Source organism: Elgaria multicarinata, chromosome 15 (genome assembly GCF_023053635.1).
Source record: "Elgaria multicarinata webbii isolate HBS135686 ecotype San Diego chromosome 15, rElgMul1.1.pri, whole genome shotgun sequence".
NCBI lineage: Eukaryota > Metazoa > Chordata > Lepidosauria > Squamata > Anguidae > Elgaria > Elgaria multicarinata.
In genome coordinates, this window is record NC_086185.1 from 26,224,803 (window position 1) to 26,251,109 (window position 26,307).

Consider the following 26,307-nt stretch of genomic DNA (forward strand, 5'->3'; position numbering starts at 1 on the left):
TCTCTGAGCAAAAGCAGCTTTCTGTCAAAGCTGCATTTTGTGCTAAATAACCGTATTAACTGAGATTTTATACAGAGGTGTAAGAAACAAGTTCTCTTACCAACAAAAGGATGTTTCTGGGCAGGCAGTGAGGGTGGAGGGAAAGGTCGATTAAATTTCATCCGAAGGGAACCATTTCATCAAGGTTTTAGTGGCTTAACAAGTAAAGAGTTTCTAGCCCTTGTCAACCTAAAATCCAGTGTAGGCATTCAATTGGGTTGCAGCATAACTGAACTGCATCTCCTGTATGAAGAGCTCAGGTTCCCATGACTAAAGCTGAATCGGGGCGGGGGGGGGGGGAATTGGAGAGGTGGGGGGGGGAGAGAGGAAAGGAGAAGGGAAAGAAAACTGAAAACCTCAGATACGTCTCGGTTTTTTGTGTGGTGGACCAGAAAAAAAAGCCTTAATATGTTATTTTAAAAAACACCCTGGTTTATAGATTCAGGGTCTGCTCTTTATTGTTTCAAAACTGCCGGGTTTCTCCTGTCTGCCATATCCTCTGAAAAGCACCCCCAGAGTCAAGTTGGTAAACAGGTCTAACACCCTGGAGGTAGCTGTGTCCAGATAGCTGCTGACATTTGCATCGGTAGAGGCTGCCTCTCTCCCAAAAGGTGAAGTGAGGGAAAGTGAACCCTGCAATTCCAAGGCTTCACACGCAAGGCTCCCCCGTTCGTTGCGTTTCTCCTGCTGGCCTGACTTACTGCTGCACATAATCCTCGCACCTAATACACAACACTGATGTACCTAATGCAAAGATATATTGTTTTAAGACACCTTATTTTTCCTCATTTGTTAAGCGTTTGGCTCTAAAAAAAAGACATTTTGTTCAGAATATTCCGTTGTCCACTCCATAAATATTCTAGACCAACCAGCACAAGACGTGCTGGACTTCCTTTTGCGGCCCATCCCCAACCCCTATCCTGTTTTTGTATCAAGTGCTTCAGGGTCAGCTTTAATAGATACTACTGAAGACAAATAAGAGGGAAACCCATGATGCAGCGCAACGGTATTGGAACGACGACATGGCGAGTCCAACGGGATGCTTCTCAAGGTGCCGAAAGAGGCGATTCTCTAGAAGGCGACCCTGTATTGTCCTCGGGAGGGAAGACTGTCAGTGTGCAGGCACGGATGCCCCCAAGGGATTCTGGGAGGTCAAAGACTTTATGCCACTCGTCCTTTTCCGGGTCATACTTCTGGACTATTTCCACCATACAACGGTTATTCCATGAATATCCTCCAACAACATATATTTTATTTTCAAATACAGCCACCCCGACATCACTCTGCCCGCGTAGCATAGCAGCGATTGGTGTCCACTGGTCGAGGGTTGGCGAGTAATATTCACAGCTTAGAACATCGTCATAATCGCTGGTTCCTCTAAAATGGTTTCCGCCAATGACATAAAGCTTGTCGCCAACAGTACACATGCAGTGAAGGCCCCGTACCGTTGTCATTGGCGCCTTCTGAGTCCATTTGTCCGTGTCGGGGTCAAAGCACATGAGTTCCTTTTGGAAAGTGTCATGCGTGATGCCTCCTGGGGTGGGGTGGGGAGGGGGGGAAACCAAACACCCAACATAAAACAAATGCTAATGAGATCAACAACTGCAGAACAAGATTTGAGGTGCATCCATCGTAAGCCAAAGCAACAAGGATGCTACATGACTCTTCATTTTACCAGTAATACTTACAAGTTCTCCAAGCACAAAAACTACTTTAGGTAAGTTTTCAGCAGTGACAGATCTCCAACAGATGGGCATTAAGCAAAGGAGACAGCTACACCATCTTTACATGTGACAGTGTACACATGCCTGGACCTCTTTTTCTGAGCCTAATTTGTGCACTCTCACCAAAATTGGGGACCGAGGCCACGTCATCAATGTTGTGCTGCTTTACAGCATTGGGGCCAACGGGGCAACCTGCATTTCTTACTTTCATGGAGTTTTTGCTTCCCGGGGTTTTGTAGAGCTGCTCAGACCTCTAATAACTCTCAATAGCACACTTGCAGAATTACAATTCCCAGGATTCCATGCAGGCAACAATACATCTGGGGATTAACTACCATTAGGAAGCCATGTTTGCTGTTCATACACGAATGGGGCAGACATGTGAAGAGAAATATCTGTTTCCCCAATTTTAATATCAAAAGGAGGTTGTGGGTGAGGAGAATTGAATTCACGTGATGGCCCACGGGGGAATTAAGTTGGGGAAAGATTCTGATCCCGTCGCCCAGTCTCCTTTCTATGTTAAATTTAGACTCCCCCATGCCCCGCATTAAGTGTGAACACCATGTAGCTGTTAGTCCTGTGTCTAATATGGCATTGGCATGTGATCATGCCCATTCAAATTGGAAAGGAATGAAGTTCCTTTCCGTTCTTTAACTTTTGGGGATGTTTCTCAAGGGCCACTGCACACATAAAATTTCCCCCTATGTAAGTACTACCTCCTACCTAGTGGGGAAATGTTTAAATGAGTGAGATCCAACAGGCAAGGTACCTAAAACAGAGCCTCTTCAGTGGTGGTGAAATGATTGTGGAATAATTCCTCACATACACACACCCCAGAGAGCTACTGCATCCCTTTTCTCTTTTAATCTGCGTTTGCAAAATAATATTTTTGATTTCCGGATGCTATTAACATTTAATTTTAGACTTCAATAGCTGCTCTGTTTTTAGTTCGGCTGCTAGTTTTAGACAGTTTTGTTTTCATTCTGATGAGTTTTGTTCGGCTGCTAGTTTTAGACAGCTTTGTTTTCATTCTGATGAGTTTTGTTCGGCTGCTAGTTTTAGACAGTTTTGTTTTCATTCTGATGAGTTTTGTATGGCATATTCTCGTGCTCTTGTGTATTTTTAAAACTGCAATCTGCTTTGTGTATCTTCAATTTTTAAAAGTAGTATATAAATACAATAACTAATAGCCCATAAATATCAAATTTATATGAAGTCACATTTGAAAATGGCATAAGCATCAAATCTACCAGGTGTCCATATGTTGGGAGCCTGTTGCCAGCTCCCTGTGGTGAAAAGTGAGAAACCTGGATAAAAAGGGCTTTGCATAAGCATTGACTGTTGTGCGCGCAGTGAGCATTGCTGCCAAAACAATGAAGGGCTCTGTGGCATCTTTTCTGCTTTTACAACATGTCTATTCTTCTTGAGTTTGCCCCATGGAAGATGCTGCTAGAAAAAGGGAGGATCAGATGAACCCACGGACATGACAGTGAGCAAGAGCCATGTGCAAGCTAAGTCAAAGCAACCATCTTTGAACATATTGCACTGCCTTCTACAGGGTCAGACACTGGTCCCTCTAGTCCAGATTGAATGGCGGCCGCTCTCAAGGGTTTCAGACAGAGAAGGGCCTTTCCCTGCACTTGCTACTAGATCGCCTTTAGCAGGGAGATGCCAGGGATTGAACGTAGGGCCTTCTGCTTGAGAAGTATGTGCTCTTCTCCTGTGCTATGGCCTCGCCCTGCCATCTGAATGTCAGAAGCAGCATGTGCACACTCTCCTACGTGAAGGAGACGCTGCTCTCATGGGAGTTCTGATCCAAGCCGAGGCGTTTAGCACAGGGAAGCAGGAGGCGTTTGGGCAACCCGCCCTGCACATTCCACTCCCAACACAGGCACACTGTCAGAGTACTGATGAGGGGGCACGGCCATTTGCCGCTCTGGCATCCAGCCCTCCCTAGAGAGGACAATTGTTCAGTGACTTGACAGCGTAGTTTCTCAGGGTAACTGTGGCTCTCAACGAAGAGGTTTTAAAGCGGAGTGTTTTGATGCAAATCAGGCAAAATGGAGCCAAGCTGACTCTGCAGACGGATCTCTCCCCGCCCGTTCGCCTCTTTGATGGTGTATTTGAGATGCACCACAATTTACACACTCTGGTTAGACTTCAAAGTTCTCCCATTCTAGCCTAAAGATGCAGTATTTATCATAGCGTTCATTGGATTTGCTAGGCCTCCCTGAGGTACAACTTATCCCAGACAAAATGAGCCCATTTTACAATAGGGACATCTATAGGATTAGAGGCAGCGTGGAACCTGTGTTTTTGATTCCTTAAGAGACTCATCTCTGAAGGTTTAAAAGAAAGCAGCCAAAAATCAGTTCTTAAAGGCGGTATTTCAAAAGAAGATGGTAACCTACTAACCGGGATAATTGTACCTAAAATGAATGTTGGAGATTTAACAGCATGTCCTGTTTGAACTGTTTGCGGGGAAATGACAGGAATTGCTGCTTGCAAAATGCAACAGAGGTCAACCTTGGAACAGAAGATCACAGGAATTGTTTTTTAGGCTATGGGAGTTCAGGGGTATTTTTTGGGGGGGAGGAGAATTATCTCAGAAGTAAAATTGCTCACCTGAAATATACATCAGCCCCCCGTACACTGTGCCAGCATGGCCATAGTGGGGCTCATTCATTTTTGCCACGTAGCTCCATTCGTTCATCCTTGGATTGTAGCACTCTACTGTGGCTGTTAAGAAAAACAAGCAAGCATAAAAGCTGTGATACTATCTACTATATTACAATTTCTCTCTCTCTCTCCTCCCCCCCATATTACTCAAGCAAGTTAAGCCATATAAAATGGAGGAGGGAGTTGCGTTTATAGCTCTTTGCTTCAGATACACAAGTAGCCTTTACACAGTTCTGTGTATTCTTACTCCCCATACCGAAGGTTCAGGGAAGAGAAAAGAACACGCACAAATCGCAACTTTGCACAATGCTGCTGAGCAGTATTGGAACAGTAATTCCATATTGCAATTAGTATTCATCATGACAAATTATTCCAACAACAACTTTACCAGAAGAGCAATCTTGGGCCGTGGGGTGGGGAGGTCTAATAAAGAGTTTTAACTGTTACTCTTCCAGCAATAGGTGGCCAAAACTAGACGGACACTTAAGCTAGAGCTAGATATGTTCTACGTCGTTCTCCAAGGTAAAGGCACCAGCTGCTGTCAATTTCACCTGGTAAGGGAAAGACCTTCCAGTCATCAGAAGAAGACATGTGAACTGGTCCTGTGGTTTTATGCGTTTATTTATACAAACTATGGAACACAAACAATTTTGCAACTTCTGGGGCTCCCTGCAGAAGTCTCCGCTCGCAACCACTGCTGCAAAAATAGAAAATGCCATCTCTCATTGCCTTTCAGAACTACCGTTATTTCTGTCTGCCCACTCAAGTCTATTTTTTTTAGCCTAGTGATGTGAAAATGGACATGCAGAAACGTTCTTTTTATTTCTGCTTCTAGCTAACAAAAGCACTTGCACATACACAGCGCATGTGACCTTCTCCCTAGCTTTCCTGCAGTTACATCTGCTTGACAGAGGCCAAAAATTAAAGTTACAAAAGCAAAATCACGTGTAATAACCCTGGCTTTTGCATACACCATTAGCTGGGCTACGATGTTCAAATGCATAGTACAAGGTTCTACACTAGCGGGATTTCATAGTAGAAAACACCATGATTCTGTGATGTTAGATGCTTAAAATAAACAAAACCCCGCACATTAGGAAGCAAAGTTCTAGACTAGCCCTCTTCTTACATGTCAGTGTAATAACTTCAGGATTCCTCTTTTTAAAAGCATGGGCGTGTGTTGCTTTTCAAATATACAATTCCCAGTCTTCAGCTCCAAGTGGTATAGTCCCAACAGGGCTATATCATGCAATTATTTTGAATGTATAGACAGACTTTTCTTTTAATGCCTGGTAGAAGCACATAACGATTTTACTGTTCATCTCCACCGGCCCCACCACATTGCAGGCTGTCAGTAATATTTCTCTGCTTGCTTTGATCTGCTTGTTCACTAATATTTCCATCCCACCATACGCTACAACTGACTTGAAGCCTTTTCCATGGTCATACAGCATGACTCTGTTCCTTCCAGCTTCTGTGCAGAAAAACACTCCGTCCCCCAACACACACCCTTCCTCCACCACAAACACACACAGACACCAAACTTGCAAGGTGAGCAAATAAGTGGTCCTGAGTTGAAGTCTTGCTATCAACGTTTCAAAAGAGCCTGGGCTACCTTAAAAGGACATAACTACAAGGCATAACTTCAGCAGAACTGAATGTAGACAACTCTCCCCCGCCCCGTGCCTTCTGTCAACCAGGAGACCAAGAGCCACTGGGAGGCTGCACCCCGCCCCCTTGCAAGGGGGAGACCAACTTGGCCTTATCAATGATTGGATGCTGCTCCGGTGCTCGCTTGCGCATTCAGGTCCGTCAGAGCGTGAGAAGGGACTGCCTTATCTTTTAATGTCTGAACAGCGCTTAAAAAATTAGGTGTTTTATGGTTGTTGAACAACAACAGAACTGCCAAACTATCGTGGGGTTAGTAATTCCGCATGTGAGCATTTATCACTTGCACATGCGCAGGAGCCACCAAGATCGATCACTACAGTCAGAGTCACATTCCCTTCTCCAAATGCAGCAACTTCCCACATTTGGCTGTGAGTCGCCAAACGATGACACTTTGAGCAGTTTATGTGCGCAAGTGAATCAGCCCACACAGTCATGATGTAAAGGCCACAAAGGCCTTGACTCACAAGTCAAGGGGCATCAGCAGCCAAACCCAACACAGGGAAGGTTGTGTTGGACACACACACACCCGGACATAAACTCCATGGGCATTAATGAGAGCTGCACAGCAGCTCTGTCAGAACTCATTCACCTGAAATGAGGGAGCAATCAAGAGAACTGGACCCAAACGGCAGCGGAACACTCTATCCTATTTTTCACAAGTTTTTTCTTTATCTAGTAAAAGGTAAGGCTTAACACACCCTACACAAAAAATTACACTTATAAGTACTGAAGCGTCCTCTAAAATGCTTTAACTTGAATTACAAGGCTGGAAACTATAACAACTCACGCCAAGTTATGTTACGTCATTGTGAGATTGTCCATCCTTAACGAAGAGCCATGTGCAACGGCAGATAATCTGCTCACAGTTTTACCTTTTTCTTTGAAAAAAAGATCCTGTACATTGGACTTAAGCTGGACTTAAGCACTGTATTTTTGTTGCTTTTGCCCATCTCTTGGCTCACATTCTGTGCTTGAGGGTGACACAGAAGCTTCAACGTGTACAGAATTTGGCTGCCATAATTTTAATGGATACAGCCAGGTTTCTTCATATGTCTCCAATTTTAAAAGGGCTGCACTGGTTTCCTATTTGCTTCTGAGCCCAATTCATCGTGCTGGTCCTTTCAATAGCTTGGGACCCAAATATCCGAAGGAGCATCTCTTTCCATATTTGCCCGCTTGTGCTTTAAAAGTCCTCTGCTGACGTCCAGCTCCAAGTACTTTCCTTATTGGAAGTGTGCCATATAACTATAAAGGAGAGAGGGTTTTCAGTGGTGGTGTCCTGGCACAGGAAGACCCTCCCTAAGAAGGCATACTGGCCTTTAAACGTCAGGTTAAAATATTCTTATTCAAACAGACACTTTAAATATATGTAATTGCTACTGCGTTGTTTCGGTAGTCCTATTTGTGGTGTCTGATTATGTTATGATAATAATAACATTTCTGTTTTATAATGCAGCAGCCATATAAAGAAGCCAGTGCTTCTCACAAGGTCACCATACTTGCATAACACACTTGTAAAGGGTAGAGAGAATGTAGCGCTGAGGTTGCCATCAAATGACACTTCCAGAGGGGCAGCTGTGTGAGTCTGTTGCAACAAACACAACGAAAGGGCTTGTGGCACCTTAAAAACTTTACAGCTTTTTTGTGTTCAAAGCAAATAACATAATAAACCTGCTAGCCTTTTCATATACGCCAACGCTATTGTTTTTGCAATGCAATTCTCATCTCTTCATTTAAATAAGAACTATAGGTAGTTCATTCACAGGGCCCGCTAATTACCACAGACGTGACAAGGTTTGGAGGTGCCTGAGCACCTCTACGGCAGCAGGCTTGACAACTTCAAATGACTGGAACAAACCAATTCTCACACACACACACACACACAGAACATATGCCCATGTATCACCAAGCTGCTCTGTACCTCTGATGAAATAAGCATGTGCATACAAAAGTCTATTCTGCAATCAATTAGCCAGCCTTTAAGAAGCCACCACAAGACGCAGGCGCTCAGTTCACACCCTTTGCTGTGCCAGCGTTCCTTTTTATGTAGAGGTGGAGCTGGCACTGCCCTCGCACCCACAATGCCCCTCTCTCAACATATGAGAAAGACTCTACGCAGAGGATCAGGTGACTATCAGAACATCTGCCTTGCCAGCGAAATGCGTGTGTGGTGGAAGAGAGGGATACATGCCTATTTCCACAGGTCATGATGATGGTTGGCATGTGAACCAGGCCACCGCCTTCTCTGTTGCACCAGGCTAACACAGCCATTTAATGTTCCACAGTCTTTCTGGGGCTCCTCTAGAAAAGAGCTCCAGATATGCACAGCTGCTTCTCCAATTCCAACTCCACCACAGTATATAGGCATTCAGGCATAAAACAGCCCTTAATACCTTCCTGCCTGCAGCCACCTCCAGCCTAATCCAAGGACGGCAAGGCCAGAAGACCCATTCTTCCTTGACGTGTTCAGAGGACAATATTGTTCAAAATTCCCAGCTTTATTAGATTTCAGTCACAGCTGGACCCATGTGGCTTTTTTAAAAAAACAACAACAACATGTAACAACTTCATTCTAAATCAAACGTACCTCATGAAGTACAGCTTCTCTTGGAAAGTAGACTGGAGCCCTTGAAATAACTGGGTTTGCACAACACAATAACCCATTATGGGTGACAAACCATGGTGGGTTGTCGTGTAGACTGAACCCAGACCAATCCCCACAGGGTACCATGTGCATGGGCAACAAATCAACCCAACAACCCATAGCTTGTTCTTAGGATTGCTGTACCCACAGTGGGTTGATGTGTCCCCCGAATCTAGACAGGCCAACCCAACATGGGTTGCGGGCGTCTAGTTGCTCAGCAGAAGCAACAGAACTCCCTTCCGCTCTTCCCGAACATGCCAAGCCACTTCCAGTGCCCACCCACCCACTTCCAGTAACAGCCCCCCCCCCAGCTGTGTTCAAATGGCACTTTGGAGGGGCTGCCACTGGCTCCCCCTGGCTGCCACGAGCCCCCTGTCTCTGCTCTGATTGCAACCCTGTTGCCTCACCAGTCAAAGGCTGTCAAACTAGCCTGTATACGGTCTAGCCTTTCCTGTTACCTTGTATGTATGACAGCTCAAACATACAAGGTTCCACCCAAGGCAAGCTTGTATATTTTTGAAATATACAAGGCAAGCTTGTATATTTTAACTCTGAAATCCTAATTTTTTAAAAAAGAATTAAAACAAGGCCATTTGCGCATATTTCCCTGGGGCCGAAAAATACGAAAACTATTATTTGGGCACCATTTCGTGCACACACAAAAAAGGGGGTCATGATTAGAGCAGGGATAGGGAAGAAGGTGGCAGAGAAGACAGGTTCTGCCCTCAAGTCCCCTGGGATACAAGTCGGAGCTGACTGGAGGACCAAGGCGGTAGGAACCGGCAAACAACCCACAGTGAACCTGATCATGTTAGGCTCATCATGGGCAGTTTGGACAAAAACCCATAGTGCATGGCTTATTTTGCTAGATGGGTTGTCATATCCTGCAAACTCAGCCAGAATCTTTTACTAATAGAACAATACAAAGTATGATTCTTCGTAAAGTTCTCAGTTGCATTCTAGCAAGTCAAGGAGAATCATACTGGTCGTTTGCTTGCTGTGCTTTTGCCCCAAGAAAGTGAAAACTAGCCCACTGCTCTCTTGCAACCTAGTGGAATGAAAACTCGCCATCTTAATTATTTCTTTTATGACAGAAAAGGGATGCTTATGTTAATTCTTCACCCTTTGCTGCAAGTATTTATAAGATTGCAATAAAAGTGAAAAATGACTTGCAATGCATTTAATGAAAAGGGAGACAAAATATTTCACCCCCAAATCATAAGCAGCCAGCCAGCCAGCCACTGATTTTCATACAAATGGATTGAACTCTTTATGAAAATCAATGCAACTATTTAACAGCCCATAGAATGCTCGAGGTAACTGCTTAAGACAGGAACTGAAAAGGGTCAGAACACATCAAGGAAGAAGGAATTAAGCGAGGTTCATTACCAGTAGAGGTGAGTGATGCTCACTTACAGAATTTCAATAAGAAAATGGCTGCCTGAATCCCACAATTATGAAGAGGCAGATGCTAAATGACCAGAAGCAGGAATCTGCTTGTACGTGATGCACAATACCTCCCATGTTGTACAGAAAACCCAAAATTAGCAGGCAGAGTATTTCACACTCATATTGTATTCACCATCTTACTCACAAGGACAACAGAGAGGTAAACATAACTTCACTCCAGTATGCCGAGATGAGGTAATTCAAGAACAAGCTCCAGAAATTCACTTCTTTAAAAATGTTTTGTCTAACAGAATGGAATTTGTTAGAAGATCAGGAAAAAAGGACTTCTCTGGCCCAGGTGAACACTTACCTAACTCACCAGCTGCATTTCGACCACCGACTGCATACAGATGTCCTTTGAGGGCACTTAGGTGGAAGAAGGTTCGCTTTTCATTTAAAGAAGCCACTTGCATCCATTTATTATATCGAGGATCAAACCTAAACACTGTGTCAACCGCTGTCTTTCCTTTTGTGTCGTAATTGCTCTGCCCACCAACAACATAAAGGAAGTTCCCAATCACAGCTATGCCATGCTGGTAACGAGGAGCATCCATGGGGGCCAAAGACCTCCACTCATGCGCTTTTTCATCGTACATCCTCAGCTCCTTGCTCACAACCAGCTGCTGCCGGAGCACTCCGCCCAGCGTAACCAGGTGAGTGCTGTCTGAACGGATGGCTGTCCTTTCCGACTGCATCACTGGCTGCATATAGGGCATCATTTGGTAATTGCTGGCTTCCAAGAGCAAGTTGACACAAGTGTTGTCAGTCCTCATGAAATCCACTGTTTGGACATAGTTGATAAGATCCTGTGGCGTCATCAGAGGGAACCGGATGTTCTTCATGAGCTTGGCCGCGCATTCCATCCGCAGCTCCTCGTACCGTAGCCAGCGACAGGCAGCCTTGAAGAGTTCCAGCTCCGTACAGTGCTTAAGGCTATTGCTTGAAAGGACAAAGGCAAGGCGCTCAAAGGGGAGTTTCACAAATTCGCCAGTACTTAGTAATGCTGGGAAGTTCTTGAGGATAAAATTGTTCACATATTTATCCACTTCTGAGAGGTTGTACGTATTGGCGATCCGCCCCACCTCAACACAGTTCTCCAAGGAAACCTTTTAAGGAAATAAGAGAAATGAAGAATCAGACTCATTTTAAGCTCCGACCTGTTGTCCGTTGAAGTACATTAGAGTAACGCATGACTAACTAGGGATGAGGACACACTTACACTCAAGATGATTTGACACCAGCTGATGGAACATCTCCTCAAACTCATGTGGGCAAGAGCAAATCTAGCCAGATTTTGAAGAGACGTGTGCAAACAGACGGTCCAGATAAAGTGTTCCACGTTATAGAAACACGGGAAAATGCCTTCTACTGAGTCAGACCATTGGTCCATCTAGCTCAGCACTGTCTACACTGACTGGCAGAGACTCTCCAGTGTCTCAGGCAGGATCTTTCACAACCAAACATGGAGATACCAGGAACTGAACATGAGACCTTCCAGGAGCAAAGAATGGACTCTACCACTAAGCTACTGCCCCTCCCTTTGTAATAGCATGCATATTTAGGGACATTAATCTCCAAGGGCAGAGCCCAAATGTATGGACAGGTACTCAAATGTCAGAACTGCCTCGCTGTATCAGACTAAAGCTTCTTCTAAGCCAGAATCCTATTTCCAATCATATTCTCCTATCATGAACTGGATAGGAGAACAATGGTCTTCCCATGTTTTGAATCCAGACATCAGAAACAGAGGACACAAAACAGGCAGGAAGGCCCAACAATTATTAGATAGGTGAGGGGTGGAGAAGAATGCTTCCAATAGCAAGGGGATGCCAAGCAAGTAGGAAGACCCAACAATGAAGGGGAAGGGGACAGCAACCCTGCTCCCAATAGCAAATCTCTGGGGGCATCAAAACCCTTAATGCTTTAGCTTAGTTTTACTCAAGATGACTGACATCACTAGAGGCCCCCTTTGGGTAGCATCCAAGGTCAAGATTCTGGTGAGCCCCAAAATTTCTCCTAAAATAAAGCTTCTCTCTCCCCCTCCTTCTCAGTGCTAGTACCCTGCTCACTGGAAATAGTTCACATTACCTCCCAAATCTGTGAATTTAGCTTACTAGTGTGTGCTGTCTGTCATGCGCTGCTGTCAATTTTACATCTTGAAACACCACCCTTCCCTAACCTGTGCAAGCCTTGCGGGGACTTAGAAGGTCAAGGACTGAGGGTCCTTGGAGGGACAGCATCGTTAATAGCTAGTACAATTGGGGTCCCCTTGTCCTCCTATGTGGGTGAGGAGGAGGCACAACTTTCACATATTTTCCTCTGCCTTCCCAGACAGTACTCATCCTTGTACTAGAAAATAAGTGTTACTCTAATTCCTCCCCCCGGCCCCCATCCACCCTATGATCAGCCCCAAAATTATCTCGATTACAAGGAACTCATTTTGTGTGTGTGCTTTAAAAAACCCAATATGATTAAGATACCAATTGTACTGAACCCAAGTTGTATGGTGAATTTTCTGAAGCATTTATGTATTACACCACACTATTAGGTTTCTCATTCCCAAATGACAGATTCCCAATAAATTACTGTATTACTATTGGCCATTGCTCATGAGATACACAAAACAGACGGCTAAGGCACAAGTTTCTCCTTAACTCTAAAGCATTTATTATTTGAATTATCTTATTATCTTAGCTAGCTACATGGTTTTGTGTTCTAGCCAACTTCAAGCTCTTTTTATGAAGACCCTGAGCTTAAACTCCAATCTTAAAACATGTTTGCTTAGAAGATTCCAAAATTCGATAAGATATCCTTTCAAGCAACTGCTTAATTTTGCAGCCATATAGTTGTAACTCCTTGTATTACAGTATAGGCAGAAACAACATTTCTTAAGAAGTACAATGTGATCAAATTATCAGGCTATCTTTTATAGCATGTTATAAACTTAACTTGAGTGGCAGGTAGCAGTGTTCTGTTTTGTTTTAAAATTAACACCCAGTTTTCAGATGGTGACAACTGATCCACAGCAGGAAATTTTATCAAGAACTTTAGACTGCAATCCTATGGACACTTATTTGGGAGTATGTCTCACTGAATGGGCTTTACTTCTGAGTAGTCATGTATAAGATTGCACTATTAGTGAGGCATTTGCATACTGGACAAAGGTTAAAGTTCAAGACTGTCAGAATCTTGCATATGTGCAGCCCTACTGGCAGAATTCAATGAGAAGCACTGTGTGGCTGCAGGAGGGGAAAGAAGTAACCCAGCCTCAGCTGTGTACCAAAAAAAAACATCTGAATAACGTATGGTTGTTTTGAGGACTTTTTTTTTTTTAAAAAAAAGGCTTTTAATGTTCCAAGAATTGTAGAAATGATTCACTCCTTCACTTTCTACAGAGAAACAATAGCTGAATGGGTCAGTAATTCTTCTAAGGGAGAGTGGCTTTCTCTAGGCAGCTGATGGGTTCATGAGTACGGCTTGACCTGATTGTAACAGCTCAGCCAGAAGAATCTATACAGCATGAAAGGCAACATTCACAACTGGAATCATTCCAAGGACCACTTTTACAATTTAAGTCTCTTAAGAGAGCAACACTGTTAACTGGAGAAATCCATCCTTGTTTATCTCACTTAATTCATTGGGCCGGTTCACATGATCACTAGTGACCACCATGGTTTATTTAAGCCATGGCTGGTCAGGGTGCATGCCAGTGGCCATTTTGGATATTCAGCCCCTCAATTTTAACCCTCAAACAACCCCTGCTGCCTGGGTTTGGATGACATGGCAATCTCCCACCAGGGGCTGAATAATCAAAATGGCTGCCACGCCACGCCACACCACAACCCACCATGGCTTATATAATTCACAACGGGTTGCGGTGATCACATGAACCTGGTTATTGTTTCCTTTTTTAATCTATTCTCTATTAACACCCCCTTTCTCTCTGTCCCTCCATCAATCACTCTATGCACAACCATGAATCTCACTGCATCCCCATTTTTGATCATCCTCTTTCTGCATCTCTCCCAGGCACCTGTTCTCTTTTCTGCATTTATTTATTTAATTTATCTCCCGCCTTTTTTCCTCCAAGGAACCCAAGGCGGCGTACATAATCCTCCTCCTCTCCATGTTATCCTCACAACAACAACCCTGTGAGGTAGGTTGCACTGAGAGTATGTGACTGGCCCAAAGTCACCCAGTGGGTTTCCATGGCTGAGTGGGGACTAGAACCCGGATCTCCTGACTCACAGTCAAACACCTTACCCACTACGCCACACTGGCTCACTGCATGCCATGCTACTTCCACCCGTGGGAATCTCTGCACTCCAACTGCTGCTTCATACCATGCTGAACATAATCACAGGTTGCTGCATCCTCACTGGTCATCTCTGTCACCCAACCCCACTGTCCATTCATCCATGTCTCTGGACCCCTTTGTCTTTGTCCCCTTTATCCATCCATTTGCTCTCTTTTGCTTTTCTCTATTTCTCTCTCCCCATCTAAACCTTCGTATTGCTACTCCTGTTAACAGAGTCTGGCAGCAACAGCATATAAGGTGGATCATAGTTAGTTGGCTACAACAGGCTGGAGAAACTGGTGCAAACTCCAACACATGCCTTCCTATCCACGGAGAGCAACCATCTCCCATCCCCATCATTGATAAGCCTGTAATTCTCCACAAAGAGGTGGATACAAACTGCGAACTATGAAATGTCCAGAATTCCTCCAGGACCCACAAAGAATCTGGAAGGAGGTTGCAGCCACAGGATTTATGTTCTGCTGTCTTCACTCACTCTTATGGAAAAGCAAGCCAAAAAAGGAAGCTAGAAAACTTAAATCTCTTTCTTGTAATGTAGCTGAAACCCCTTGGTTGCATAGCTTGGAAACACAGAGAAGAGTAGCAAGAAGTGTATATACACCTACTGCCACTAAAATGAAAAGCCAGAGATAGGAGTAGCTGATGACAGCAGCTCCAAATAACACAGCTGAAGCCTGAAAATTGTGAGAAATAAATTGGGAGCGGCAGAAACAGAAATGAAAAAGGAGAGGATTTAGGAGATGCCAGCAGTTAATGGGGTTTGCAAGCGTAACTGACACACAGATAATCCTATATCCTCATTGCTAAACCCAGGGATAAAGTACGTGGATCTTCCTTTGCCTCCTGACTGTCCTCTGGACCCCAACGCCCAGACATCCAGAATTTAGACATAGCTTCCTTTATCAGAGATTCCAGACTGGCTCCAGAATGGGAATTCTACTTGTTCCATATAGTATTGGCTGACTATTCAGAAACTTAAAACACATGCTCAAGGATTATGCAACTCAAGCAGAAAATCATGCACTCCGGTAGAGTACCCTTCCCTAGTCTGGTGCCCTCCAGATGTGTTGGACTGCAAATCCCATTATTCCCAGCCACCATGGCCCATGGCTAGAAATAATGGAAATTGTAGTCCAACATGCCTGAAGGACATCAGGCTGGGGAAGGCTGCTCTCCAACCTTCAGCACACAAAGTGTTTTAGAATCTTCTTCTTACACAGCTAATTACTCTCCAAACATGTTTTAAAATCCACAAGTGTCATTTTTTAATAGTTGCATGTTAATCAATGCCATGTCAGTTTTTCTGAGGGCACTATTTTTTGCACGCAATCTGAAAAAAATGCCATAGATGTCTCTGGCTTTTTAAGCACGACTCTAAGCCCTTCTGCCCTGACCAAAACACACACATAAATCAGAGATAATGGACCTTATGTAACCACAAGATGCTGTCGTCCAAACCACAGAGCAAACAAAACCTGCATAGTGCCTCTCGATGCAGAGCCCAGCTGTTACATACAGAAAATGTCTGTCTTAGTACAAAAGGACAGTTTGCAATCTGGACTTTCAGTTCCCTCTCATCCAAGAACCTCTCAAATGGTGTGGAAACTCAACCATTCGCCTTGAGCATGAAGCCTGCCTCGGAATATATGACAGAATGCCCAAGAGTTTGGAATCCTGAATAAAAAAGGGAAGAAGCAAGAACACCCCGTTCACATGTAATGGGCATCAGGATGGTCCAGGCATTCCCCAAGGAAACCCTGGATTCACAACCAAGTATACACTCAAGAGGAAACACCAACAAGCCCAGGCACCCTGATTATTAGGTTAAAAAAACTAAGAGTTTTGCACCACCTTTAGCCTTTAAAGTGCCAGAAGACTGTTTTTACTGCAGCAGACATAACATGGTTACACTTCTGGAAGCTGTAGGAAAATATGCACGTGTCTCATTCCTGCTTTACTCCTCTAGGTGTACACCTAAGATGCATTATATGTGAAGAGACCCTCATCCTTTCACCCAAACATTGTGCAGAGGAAACATGTGCATTATTTGGTCCTGTTTATGCAGTTCATGAGAGAGAGAGAGAGAGAGAGAGAGAGAGAGAGAGAGAGAGAGAGACTGAGACTATAATCTTTAGGCTTAAACTCGTCTGAAAACTGTTTTGTGTGCCAAGATATGCACTGGAAATTACTAATGCACATCTCAGGTTGGGTATTTGACCAGTCTAAAACACTATGGCAAATGACTGCCAAATAACCGATGAAACAGTGTGAAATAATGGTCACGGGTTTTCAATTTATATACTATATTAGAACAAGATCCTCCATAGTTTAATGTTTCACTCAAGGCAGCATTTTGCACATTTAAAAACAAAACAAAAAACTTAAACGGGTAGCTTTAAAGTCTTTCAACAGCTACTGTGTGTCTGGACCTGTGTCCCATCCCCCACAAGACCTTTAGAGAGCAGACAACCACGTTGCATGGAGGGGGTTACAGCAACAAGCAAGAGGGAGTCATGAAGCAACTGTGTGTTCCTCTTTGGAGAGGTCTGTGGTTCTAGGAAGTGGATCTTTGCTTTGCTGCTAGGTTTGTCCCTGACTGCAGCAGGACTTGTGGGGAAAAGCAAGCCTCACTTCTGTGCCCTTGCAAACCAAGGACACTGTAATGAAATAAAAGAATCTGTCATTCACATCATGGCATTCCTGGAATATTTGACCACAAATAACTAGCAGTGAATTGACCAGTGTGTCAAACCTATGCAGATTTCACCAAAAAATCACCTAACTCATCAGCAGTCTGAGCTGGTCTCATCCATCTCTATTACAGTAGAAATAATTAACCTGCGGAACTCCCTGCCACAGCTATTTCAATATCCACACCAGCTTAAGAGGCATTTAACAGAATTGATAGAGGAATCTATCAGGCTATCAACTCACTGTGATTTCACACACGAAAACAAGAGAGACAAACTGAGCAATAACCTAAGATGTCTTACCCCAGATATAAGAAACACCTTACAGAAGTCCAACACAGGCAATATCTGTAAAAAGCTGGCAGCTTCTAGAGTATCCTGAAGGTTGTCCATGTTGAGAGAAAGTTTTGCAGTATAAATAAAATCAATGATCTTCTTTAAACCTATTTTGTTCACGCCATGGAGCTTAATGCACATTAAGTCTTGTTCTTTCATCCCACCTGAGAACAAAATTTAGATAAAATATGGTTAAAGCTGGAAAGAGCTTCCCCTGTAAAAAAAATCTCTTGGCCCAGAGGAAGAAATGCTTCATACATGAGCATTAGCTAAACAGATAGAAAAATACTGGATGCAGGCAGACACACACACCCCACAAGAATATTTCATGCTGAATACGCATGCTCCAATATGACAGGACTTAGCAAACACAGAGGTGTGCCTCATCCCCATTAACTGTACCTGTAAACATGGCCTTGAAGTAATCACTAGCCGACGCCATCATTGCCCTATGAACAGGAAACACTTCATCACCATCGCCTGGCACTAGCGTCACATCACAAAGCAAACCTTCTATTCGGAGCTGGTCAAAACCCTACAAGAGAAAAGACTGCATGAACGGCTCCCCTCAGCTGCGAGAGCAAGATCTATTTACTGCAAAATAAAAGCCACTTCATGATCATTCAAGCAGCCCCACACTTTTTGCTAATTACAGGAATCCGAAAGTCATAGAATCATAGAACAGCAGAGTTGGAAGGGGCCTACAAGGCCATCGAGTCCAACCCCTTGCTCAATGCAGGAATCCAGGGTTCCTGCAGGAGTCCAGGGTTCATGATCTCTTTAGAATCACCTCATGCCAAATTTAACTATAACCATCATTCCTCAAAAGCTCTTCATTTGAAGGACACTGAAAGGCCGGTCTGTTATTTCACTGAAGGACGAAAGTTTCTACAGACCACTTCCCTTCTGAACACAAAGTAAAGGACTGGAACAAGTTCCAAATGCACAGAACTGCTTATCCATACAGCAAGGAAGGGTTGTTTTGGTCATTCAACGATCTGCAAGAACAGGCTGAGTTTTCTATTTGCTGCAGAGTCACACTCTACATGAAACGACAGCTTCCCTGACATTTAAAAAGGACGTTGGAAATATGAGGAAAGAACAGTAATAATTAAGCCACTGACATACAGAAGATTAAGGATGTGAAACACTAAGACCCTTGAAGAAAGCATAGGACAAGGTTTCCTCAATTGTATGGAGCCTATCTAAATCTGCTCTCTTCTTCTGTACCAATGGTAGATAACTTGTAGGCCAAAACATCTGGTAGGCCACTTATCTTTCACCACTAGCTATAATGGCTAGGGCTGATGGGAGTTGTAGGCTAAAACACTTGAAGACCACAACACTTCTGTTCTACAGAGAGCGCAAACCTGGATATATCATTGGGGATATCCACCCAGCTCCTGTAAGCTGAATTTACAATCTAAAATTATCCACTGTCATCACCTTGCAAGTGATGCCCTGCTGGTAACCATTAATCAAAAATGGTTTGGTAACAATTCATTAACGTACATTGAAATATTAATGATAAAAACTGTAATGTTAGAAGTCCATTATTACACTCCTTGGTAAATTCTGCTGATGCATGTGCAACCCATTTAAAGTAGACTTTTTAAAATTATGACTGGCCTAAAAAGCCATAAAGAACATAAACATTCAGACCATGAAACTCAAATATATCAAAAGAAACAGATATACAATGGGGAAAGCTATGGAATCGGCTGAAATAATGAAAACTGAACAGTATTGTAGCCATAGCTTTTAAAACTGGTCAGGCCTCATAAGCGTCAGCTATATTACTTCACTATTTATGTTAATCCAAGTGGGGACAAGAGACAGATCGTAGCGTTCGATACCAAGCTAAATTTTGCCTCTGCCATGAATTCACTAGATGGACTTAGGCAAGCTGTTCTCTTTCAGCCTCAGCATACCCCTCTGCAATATGGGGAAATTATAATACTAATGCTTCCAATAGGCTGCTGTAAGAATTACGGAGACAATGGATTTGATGCACTTTGAACACTCTGAAGCACTTTGTAAGTAGTGCTGTTCCACTCTCCCACCAGCTGCTTATTTTTCCTTCCCATCAGGAACTTTTCCCTGCCACCTCCTTTCGTACGTTGGACCTCATCAACTCTACCTCCTCCTGGGCATCTATGTGAGAGCATAGACAAAGGAAAGGAGAAGGGATGCTATTCAGCCTGAAGCCAGTGCACCATGCACACTAAGGGATTCTTTTCATTCCGTTTAAGACATTCTGGGAGCCTACAAAAGCTTTGGGCCATCTCTGCAATATTCCACTTCCAATACAAAATCATCAGAGCACATACTGAAAGTTAGGTTGAAGGAAGTACCCAGAATACAGGCGTCATTATTATCATGGCACCAATTCTCCTCCGCTACACAATCAAGAGGAGAACATTGCACCGTAACCAAGGTGTGCAACTTAGCCTCATTTCATAGCGATTCCAATTGCAAGTCACAGATCAGCGCACCACCCAGTAGAGGCAGCAGATGGTTATTGTAACCATGCGCACAGGACACATCTGGACTCCACCACAGTGCACTGATAGATAATGAAATTGAACTGCCCGTCGAAACATGCTCTGAGCTAAGAGAACAAAAAGGTAGGAAGAGCAAAATATTAACATCGAAAGACAGCTTTTCCTGGCAAATTCCCTTGTAGGTATTCAAATGTGATCCTTCAGCAAATGGCTCTCTCTGCTTGCACAATGTCGAACTCGCAATGCGGTCTCCTTCAATTACAGAGAAAGGCCAGGTTTCTTGACACTGTTGCCAATCTGATCAGAATGTTTAATTGGCAAAAAGGAGGAGGGGGAATAGGAGAAGGAATTTCAGAAGCTAACAAATGCACCCACTTGCGGTCTTCATAAGAACATAAGAAGAGCCCTGCTGGATCAGACCGAGGGTCCATCTAGCCCAGCACTCTGTTCACACAGTGGTCACCCAGCTGTTGACCAGGGGCCAACAAAGCAGGACATGGTACACAGCACCCTCACACACATGTTCCCCAGCAACTGATGCACACAGGCTTACTGCTTTGGATACTGGAAGTAGCATCTTTGAAACAGCTAGGTTGCCTGGTCTGGAATGACATTGCCAAAGCAATGGATTTAACATAGAGACAAGTGATGCAATCCCACTGAGGACATCCCAGAGAAATCCCACTGAAATAAATGGAACTCTCAAAATGAAGATATGCCAGGCAGCTCAGTTCAAGGTTTAACTTACCTGCAATACTACGGAACTATGAGTGTTGCTGGTGAAAAATCTTGTGGTCCCTGCCTTTGATGACTGCAGATGGGCAGACACACCCATATCGCTGCTCCCAAGAGATACTTTCATGTGAGGGTCTTCCTCTTCAACCAGAGATCTAAAAGGTCAAGCAGAAGAGAGCAACCTTAAGCCAAAGCCTGCTTTTCCCCACACAGCACATGAATGACAGCCACTGCTGAAAGTTCATTTTGGAGTGCAACCACAGACTTGTGGGTGGATCTAGAGTGCAAGCTAAATAAGATACCATTTTAAAGCTTAAAATGTGACATGGCAATTTTTAGTGTTTATTTCAGTTTTTGCTGCAAGAAGCTAACAACTACAACTGTACTAATCTTACTGTAGTTAACTTTACTTGCAAATATACGTTCCTACCAAGGTGCAGCTGGACAGGAAACCATGAACGTTTTGACAAGAAATGCTTTCCATAATTTAAGTTGTATATTGAGCGCTAGCACCCATTACAGCCTCCAGTGGAAAAGACGCACCTGGTGCCCCCTAATGTATGGTGGATTGGGTACATATTACTCCATGCATACTCAGATGTATATAACTATCCACTAAATTTATAACACGCCAATGAGTCTCTACTAGTCTCATTGAGAAATATCCAGACTGTTAACATACAGGTAAAACATTGGCCTCAAAATCAGTTTCAGAAATTACTTCAATAGCATAACTGCTCTAAAAATCCAAGTGAATTTTAAATCCAAATACTTTTTGTAACCTGATTTGAGAAATCCCAATTTTTAAAGAAATCTTGTGAACATACATTTGAATCCACATCTATTTAAAGCAATTTCTGAAACTTGAGAATTTTTCAAGCATTAGTCAAAACCATGGATAGTTTGGAGAGGGATTAGCCATAAGAAACTCTAAACAAGCAACTTGGACCACACAGTGAACACAGGTTTGAAACACAGTGCGGAATACATGTAACACAAAGCATAGAAATGCAGAATGCATGTAGTAAGTCTCCATTTAAAATGTGACCACCCAGTTATCTGCACAAGAGAACACGTGAAAAGTGATGCTTCTTTTAGCATGCAGTGCTGTGAATTACAATTAATATGTGAGAAGTAACCTGACAAATCTCATGTCACATCTTGCATAATTGCATAAAACATTTCTACAACACTAATCCAAGGATTTGCTCCCCTCGCTGTAGTTGTGCCAGGAAAAAACTGTTGGAAAAGACTTATTTTAAACAAGTCCAAAAAAGCAGATGTTGATACAATGGCAGGAAGATTTGTATAATAAATTGCTCTGGAAGTACCCCTGTATTTTATAAAGGCATTCAGTGATCTTGAAGGTCATACCAGATTTGTCTTTCCTATCAGCAGCAAATAAAGAGTACCTAACAGAAAAATTATGCATAAACAATAATTTGAGCTGAAGGAGTAGAGGAGGAAGCAGTTAAGGCTTCCTTGCCAAATCAAATGTTGTTCCTGCAAAAAGACCTTAAAGGTAATCCTTCAGAAACAAAAGAACCACGCCTTTTAGTGGAAGAATGAACAAACTTCATCAATGACTTGACACACATATAATGACTGAAACCCTTTAGACTATAAATTTGCATGCAGGGGGGATGTTTTGAGGATCCCCCCCTCAAGCATATGCAAAACTAACATGTCTGGAAGAAGTGATCTAGACTAGCCTTCTCCCCAAGATTCTAGCTTTGCATATGCAGGGAGTTTTCGATGGTGGGAGCCTCCAAAATATATTCTCACCATTCAGTTTCTTGCTCCATTGGGAGGAAGCTGAAGGAGCCACCTGTGGAAACTCAAGTTTCCAGGCAAAATTCTAGCGAAATCTCAGCTAGTGAGAAGAATTTTACATAGTTGGCAGGTGCACTAAAGCATAGATTATTGAACTATAACTTCAAGGAGATTAGCAGTTGCAGTGATTTTCAGCAGAAAAAGAGGAGCAGCGATGGCATGGATATATAGCCATGACAGCACAAGGAGCTCTCGGCCAAAACTGACTTGCCAAGCGTAGTGGTCTCTACATGTCCCTCCAAGTATGGAAGGCCCAAGAGTGTAGAACTTTAGACCACAGAGGTCAATTTGCTAAGCCAAGCTTAAAATACCAGAACCACCTCCAAATCATCAAGCTGTGAATAAAGTGCAATAGGTGCAAGGCACAGGACAGGACAAGAGAGAGAATAGGAGGGGAGAGCAGAGCAAGATTAAAGCAGGCACCTCAAGAGGAGAGCATGAAGCAGAGGAAGAAAGCTGCCTTGGCATGACACTGCGAACTCTTCTAGATTATGTTTTCAACACTGATAAATGAGATGGAAATCCTCCTTCCTCTCTCCTTTCTTTTATTTATTTATTTATAAATGAACACACAAACAGAATCTTGGCTTTCAGGAACTAGATTACAAACTTTCTTCCTATGGAGTCTAAGGAATCTCCCCATGTTATCACCAAAATGTTCTTCCAACTGCAGGATGTATTTGAGTTTTTAAATACATTTTAAAAATTACATTCCACAATGTATTCAATGTCAGAGCCAGGGCACAAAAAGATTAATTGTCAACAGGTGCCTTGATGACCAGCAGCTCATATTTGAACAACTGCAGATCCAAAACATCGGACCTTTAACAGCTCATTTTCTTTTATTCCCCCACCAGCTATCAGATTAGGTCAACTTTACATCCAAGAAAAATTCTAATGAATCCACAGGAAGGATATGTAGTTTAGGCATAGTCACCAAAGGCCTTTTATTTGTACTCATTAATGCTGGCATGCCAAGCACTACAATTAATTAGGTAATAATGAATGTAAATATATTGATTAGTATTTTCTAGTGAGCAAGTTATAGCACTACCAGAAATTCTAGAAATGAGGACAGTTAATTCACTTTCTAATTAATTCCATTGCTGTGATCAATAGATGTCATTACATTATTTTTAAAGGCAGCCAGCTGGATTTTTAATCAACATAAATGTCTGTTAAAGGCAGGGTTTCTACAATAATAAAATAAGCAAGGTCTGCAGTTGTTGACAACAGTTCACAACAGGTGCCACTTTAACAAAACAATTCAGTAAGCGGAGCACAGTGGCCAGGATCCAAAATTCTACGAGGGAAAGCAGGCGGGGGGAGCCAACATTTATCAAACAAACCTTATTGGTTTTCTTTTTTAAAAAAACAACCCACTCCCATCCCAAGCACGCACACACAGAAGATCTCTTCATTTCAAAAGCGTTTTGTCACATGCATGAAGGACTAGCGTTAAACCCAACACCCCTTTGGCAATATGGAAGTGTGGACACAATTTTCTTTCTAACTCATTGGGCAATCACATTGTTTTAACAACTGGGTTCTAATTTATCCTGTCAGAATTTTTTTTAAAGTACAGCTTTTGCTATTGAAATCCCGTTTGACCCCTCTCTGCCCATCCTTATACAACCCTGAAAAGCTTGAATATTTTTTATGTACTACTTGCACTTTGACAAGAACTAGAGGAGAATTGACCCCAGTTTACAGTAACACTGAAGCACAAAAAAGGAAGAGAATATTTTAAGTTAAACTATAAACTACATACTTATTTCAAAACCTGCTTTTTTCAACCTGGGATAAGGCAGCAAGCCATGAATGCCATGGAAGGTAGCGCTTGAGTAAGCCCAGGCTTAGAGGCAAATGAAGCAATTGCCTTGATCACCAAAATGCAACAACTTTGGGAAAAGAGATGGCACTTCCACTTTGGAAGAGGCAACTGAGCCAATTGGTCAGCTGTTACTAAGAATGGGTGATGCTATTTATGCCTAATCCGTGTCTCTTCCACATGTTTTTACCTATAGTAAAAGTAACTCAACATTCAGAGATGTACAAAATTTGGTGGTTATCTAAGTTCCAATTTACACATTAGTCTAAGAGGGGTGGATGGATCAGGTCATTTTATACAGGAATTTGGAAGAATTGAAGGATCTTTAGCTGATATCCCCAGCCTGAATTCAGTTCAGTTTTAACCACATGATTTTATAGATGCTCATACCCAATCCAACTAGGGACACTACATGGACAGAAGTAAAACTTAAACTTAAAAAATTAATCTTCAGGCACCTCTCCACCATGCCTGGGTCCAGCTCCAGCTGAGAGCCCCCTCCCTCCTGCCACCAACTGTCACTGCAGAGGCCACCAGTGAGGGAGGAAGCAGCAGCCAGGCACCTCTCCACCGTGCCTGGGTCCAGCTCCAGCTGAGAGCCCCCTCCCTCCTGCCACCAACTGTCACTGCAGAGGCCACCAGTGAGGGAGGAAGCAGCAGCCAGGCACCTCTCCACCATGCCTGGGTCCAGCTCCAGCTGAGAGCCCCCTCCCTCCTGCCACCAACTGTCACTGCAGAGGCCACCAGTGAGGGAGGAAGCAGCAGCCAGGCACCTCTCCACCATGCCTGGGTCCAGCTCCAGCTGAGAGCCCCCTCCCTCCTGCCACCAACTGTCACTGCAGAGGCCACCAGTGAGGGAGGAAGCAGCAGCCAGGCACCTCTCCACCATGCCTGGGTCCAGCTCCAGCTGAGAGCCCCCTCCCTCCTGCCACCAACTGTCACTGCTGAACTTTGCAACTAAGATTGTAGTGCCTGAATTTCCTTTCCTTTCCCCCCTCCTCCTCCTCCCTCTCCCTCCCAATCCCCTTTCCTTTTGTGTCATGTCTTTTAGATTGTAAGCCTGTGGGCAGGGACTGTCAAGAAATACTTTTGTAAGCCGCCGTGAGAGCCTTTTTTGGCTGAATGGCGGCATAAAAATCCTTAAATAAATAAATAAAACTTCTGCTTCTCAACTCACTATTCTTGGGCAGCAAATATCTCTTCCACTGTATTATGTTAAGATTTCTAGCAATGGTTTTCTAATGAACTGCAACAACTATTCTAGCAAAGGTATGCAAACAGCAAGGCTAGTTGCTGAATTTAAAAGCAAACCTAGAATCCAGAGGTCAGGTGCAATCCTAACAAGTCATTCCTACACAAGACACAGATTGTGTGATCAGAAGTGGAGTGAACAGCCTGCTTTTCCTCCCTCATTCAAGTATCTGGCACTAATTTGTCAGCCACCATGATGTCTGTCTTGCTTTTGGCATGCTGCAGCCTGGATTGCGTTGATTTTTCGGGGGGAGGGCACATATCACACACCTTGGGTTGCTCCCTGGACAATGAATTCTAGTCTCTTCCAGCATGCCAGCTATGGTGCATAGCTATTGAATTTCCGCTTGCAAAATGCTGCTAGGCTGCCTGCCTACAACCTATAAGAACCACCTCTACATGATCAAGTGGAGAGTCTTGATAAAAACGCTGTATTCCCAATTTTAGCCAGAAATGACTAGATGAGTGAGTAGGCTGGAAAGTAATTTGGGTTGAGTTCTTTTGCAAGCCTTCTATAATTTATGAACTTTGCATTCAAATAAAGCTACCCTATCAAAGCATGCAGGCGCATCTGCTTGCAAGTCAAGCACAGCACCAAAATTT

General features: G+C 43.4%; 1 protein-coding gene across 4 annotated transcripts in view; it reads right to left on the bottom strand.

The window, feature by feature from the left end:
• Positions 1–366: 366 nt before the first annotated feature.
• KLHL13 (kelch like family member 13) overlaps positions 367–26,307 on the bottom strand; it is a 61,059-nt gene continuing 35,118 nt past the window's right edge. For 2 of the 4 annotated variants that reach the window (XM_063141611.1, XM_063141612.1), the window contains 6 exons: positions 20,803–20,944; positions 17,953–18,085; positions 17,518–17,714; positions 10,517–11,312; positions 4,389–4,502; positions 367–1,573 (listed from right to left, as the gene is read on the bottom strand). In XM_063141611.1, the coding sequence (XP_062997681.1) occupies positions 1,086–1,573; positions 4,389–4,502; positions 10,517–11,312; positions 17,518–17,714; positions 17,953–18,085; positions 20,803–20,944 (1,870 nt within the window). In that variant the 3' untranslated portion in view covers positions 367–1,085. The remainder of the gene's footprint in view (positions 1,574–4,388; positions 4,503–10,516; positions 11,313–17,517; positions 17,715–17,952; positions 18,086–20,802; positions 20,945–26,307) is intronic. The other 2 variants (XM_063141613.1, XM_063141610.1) reach the window with 1 other exon arrangement.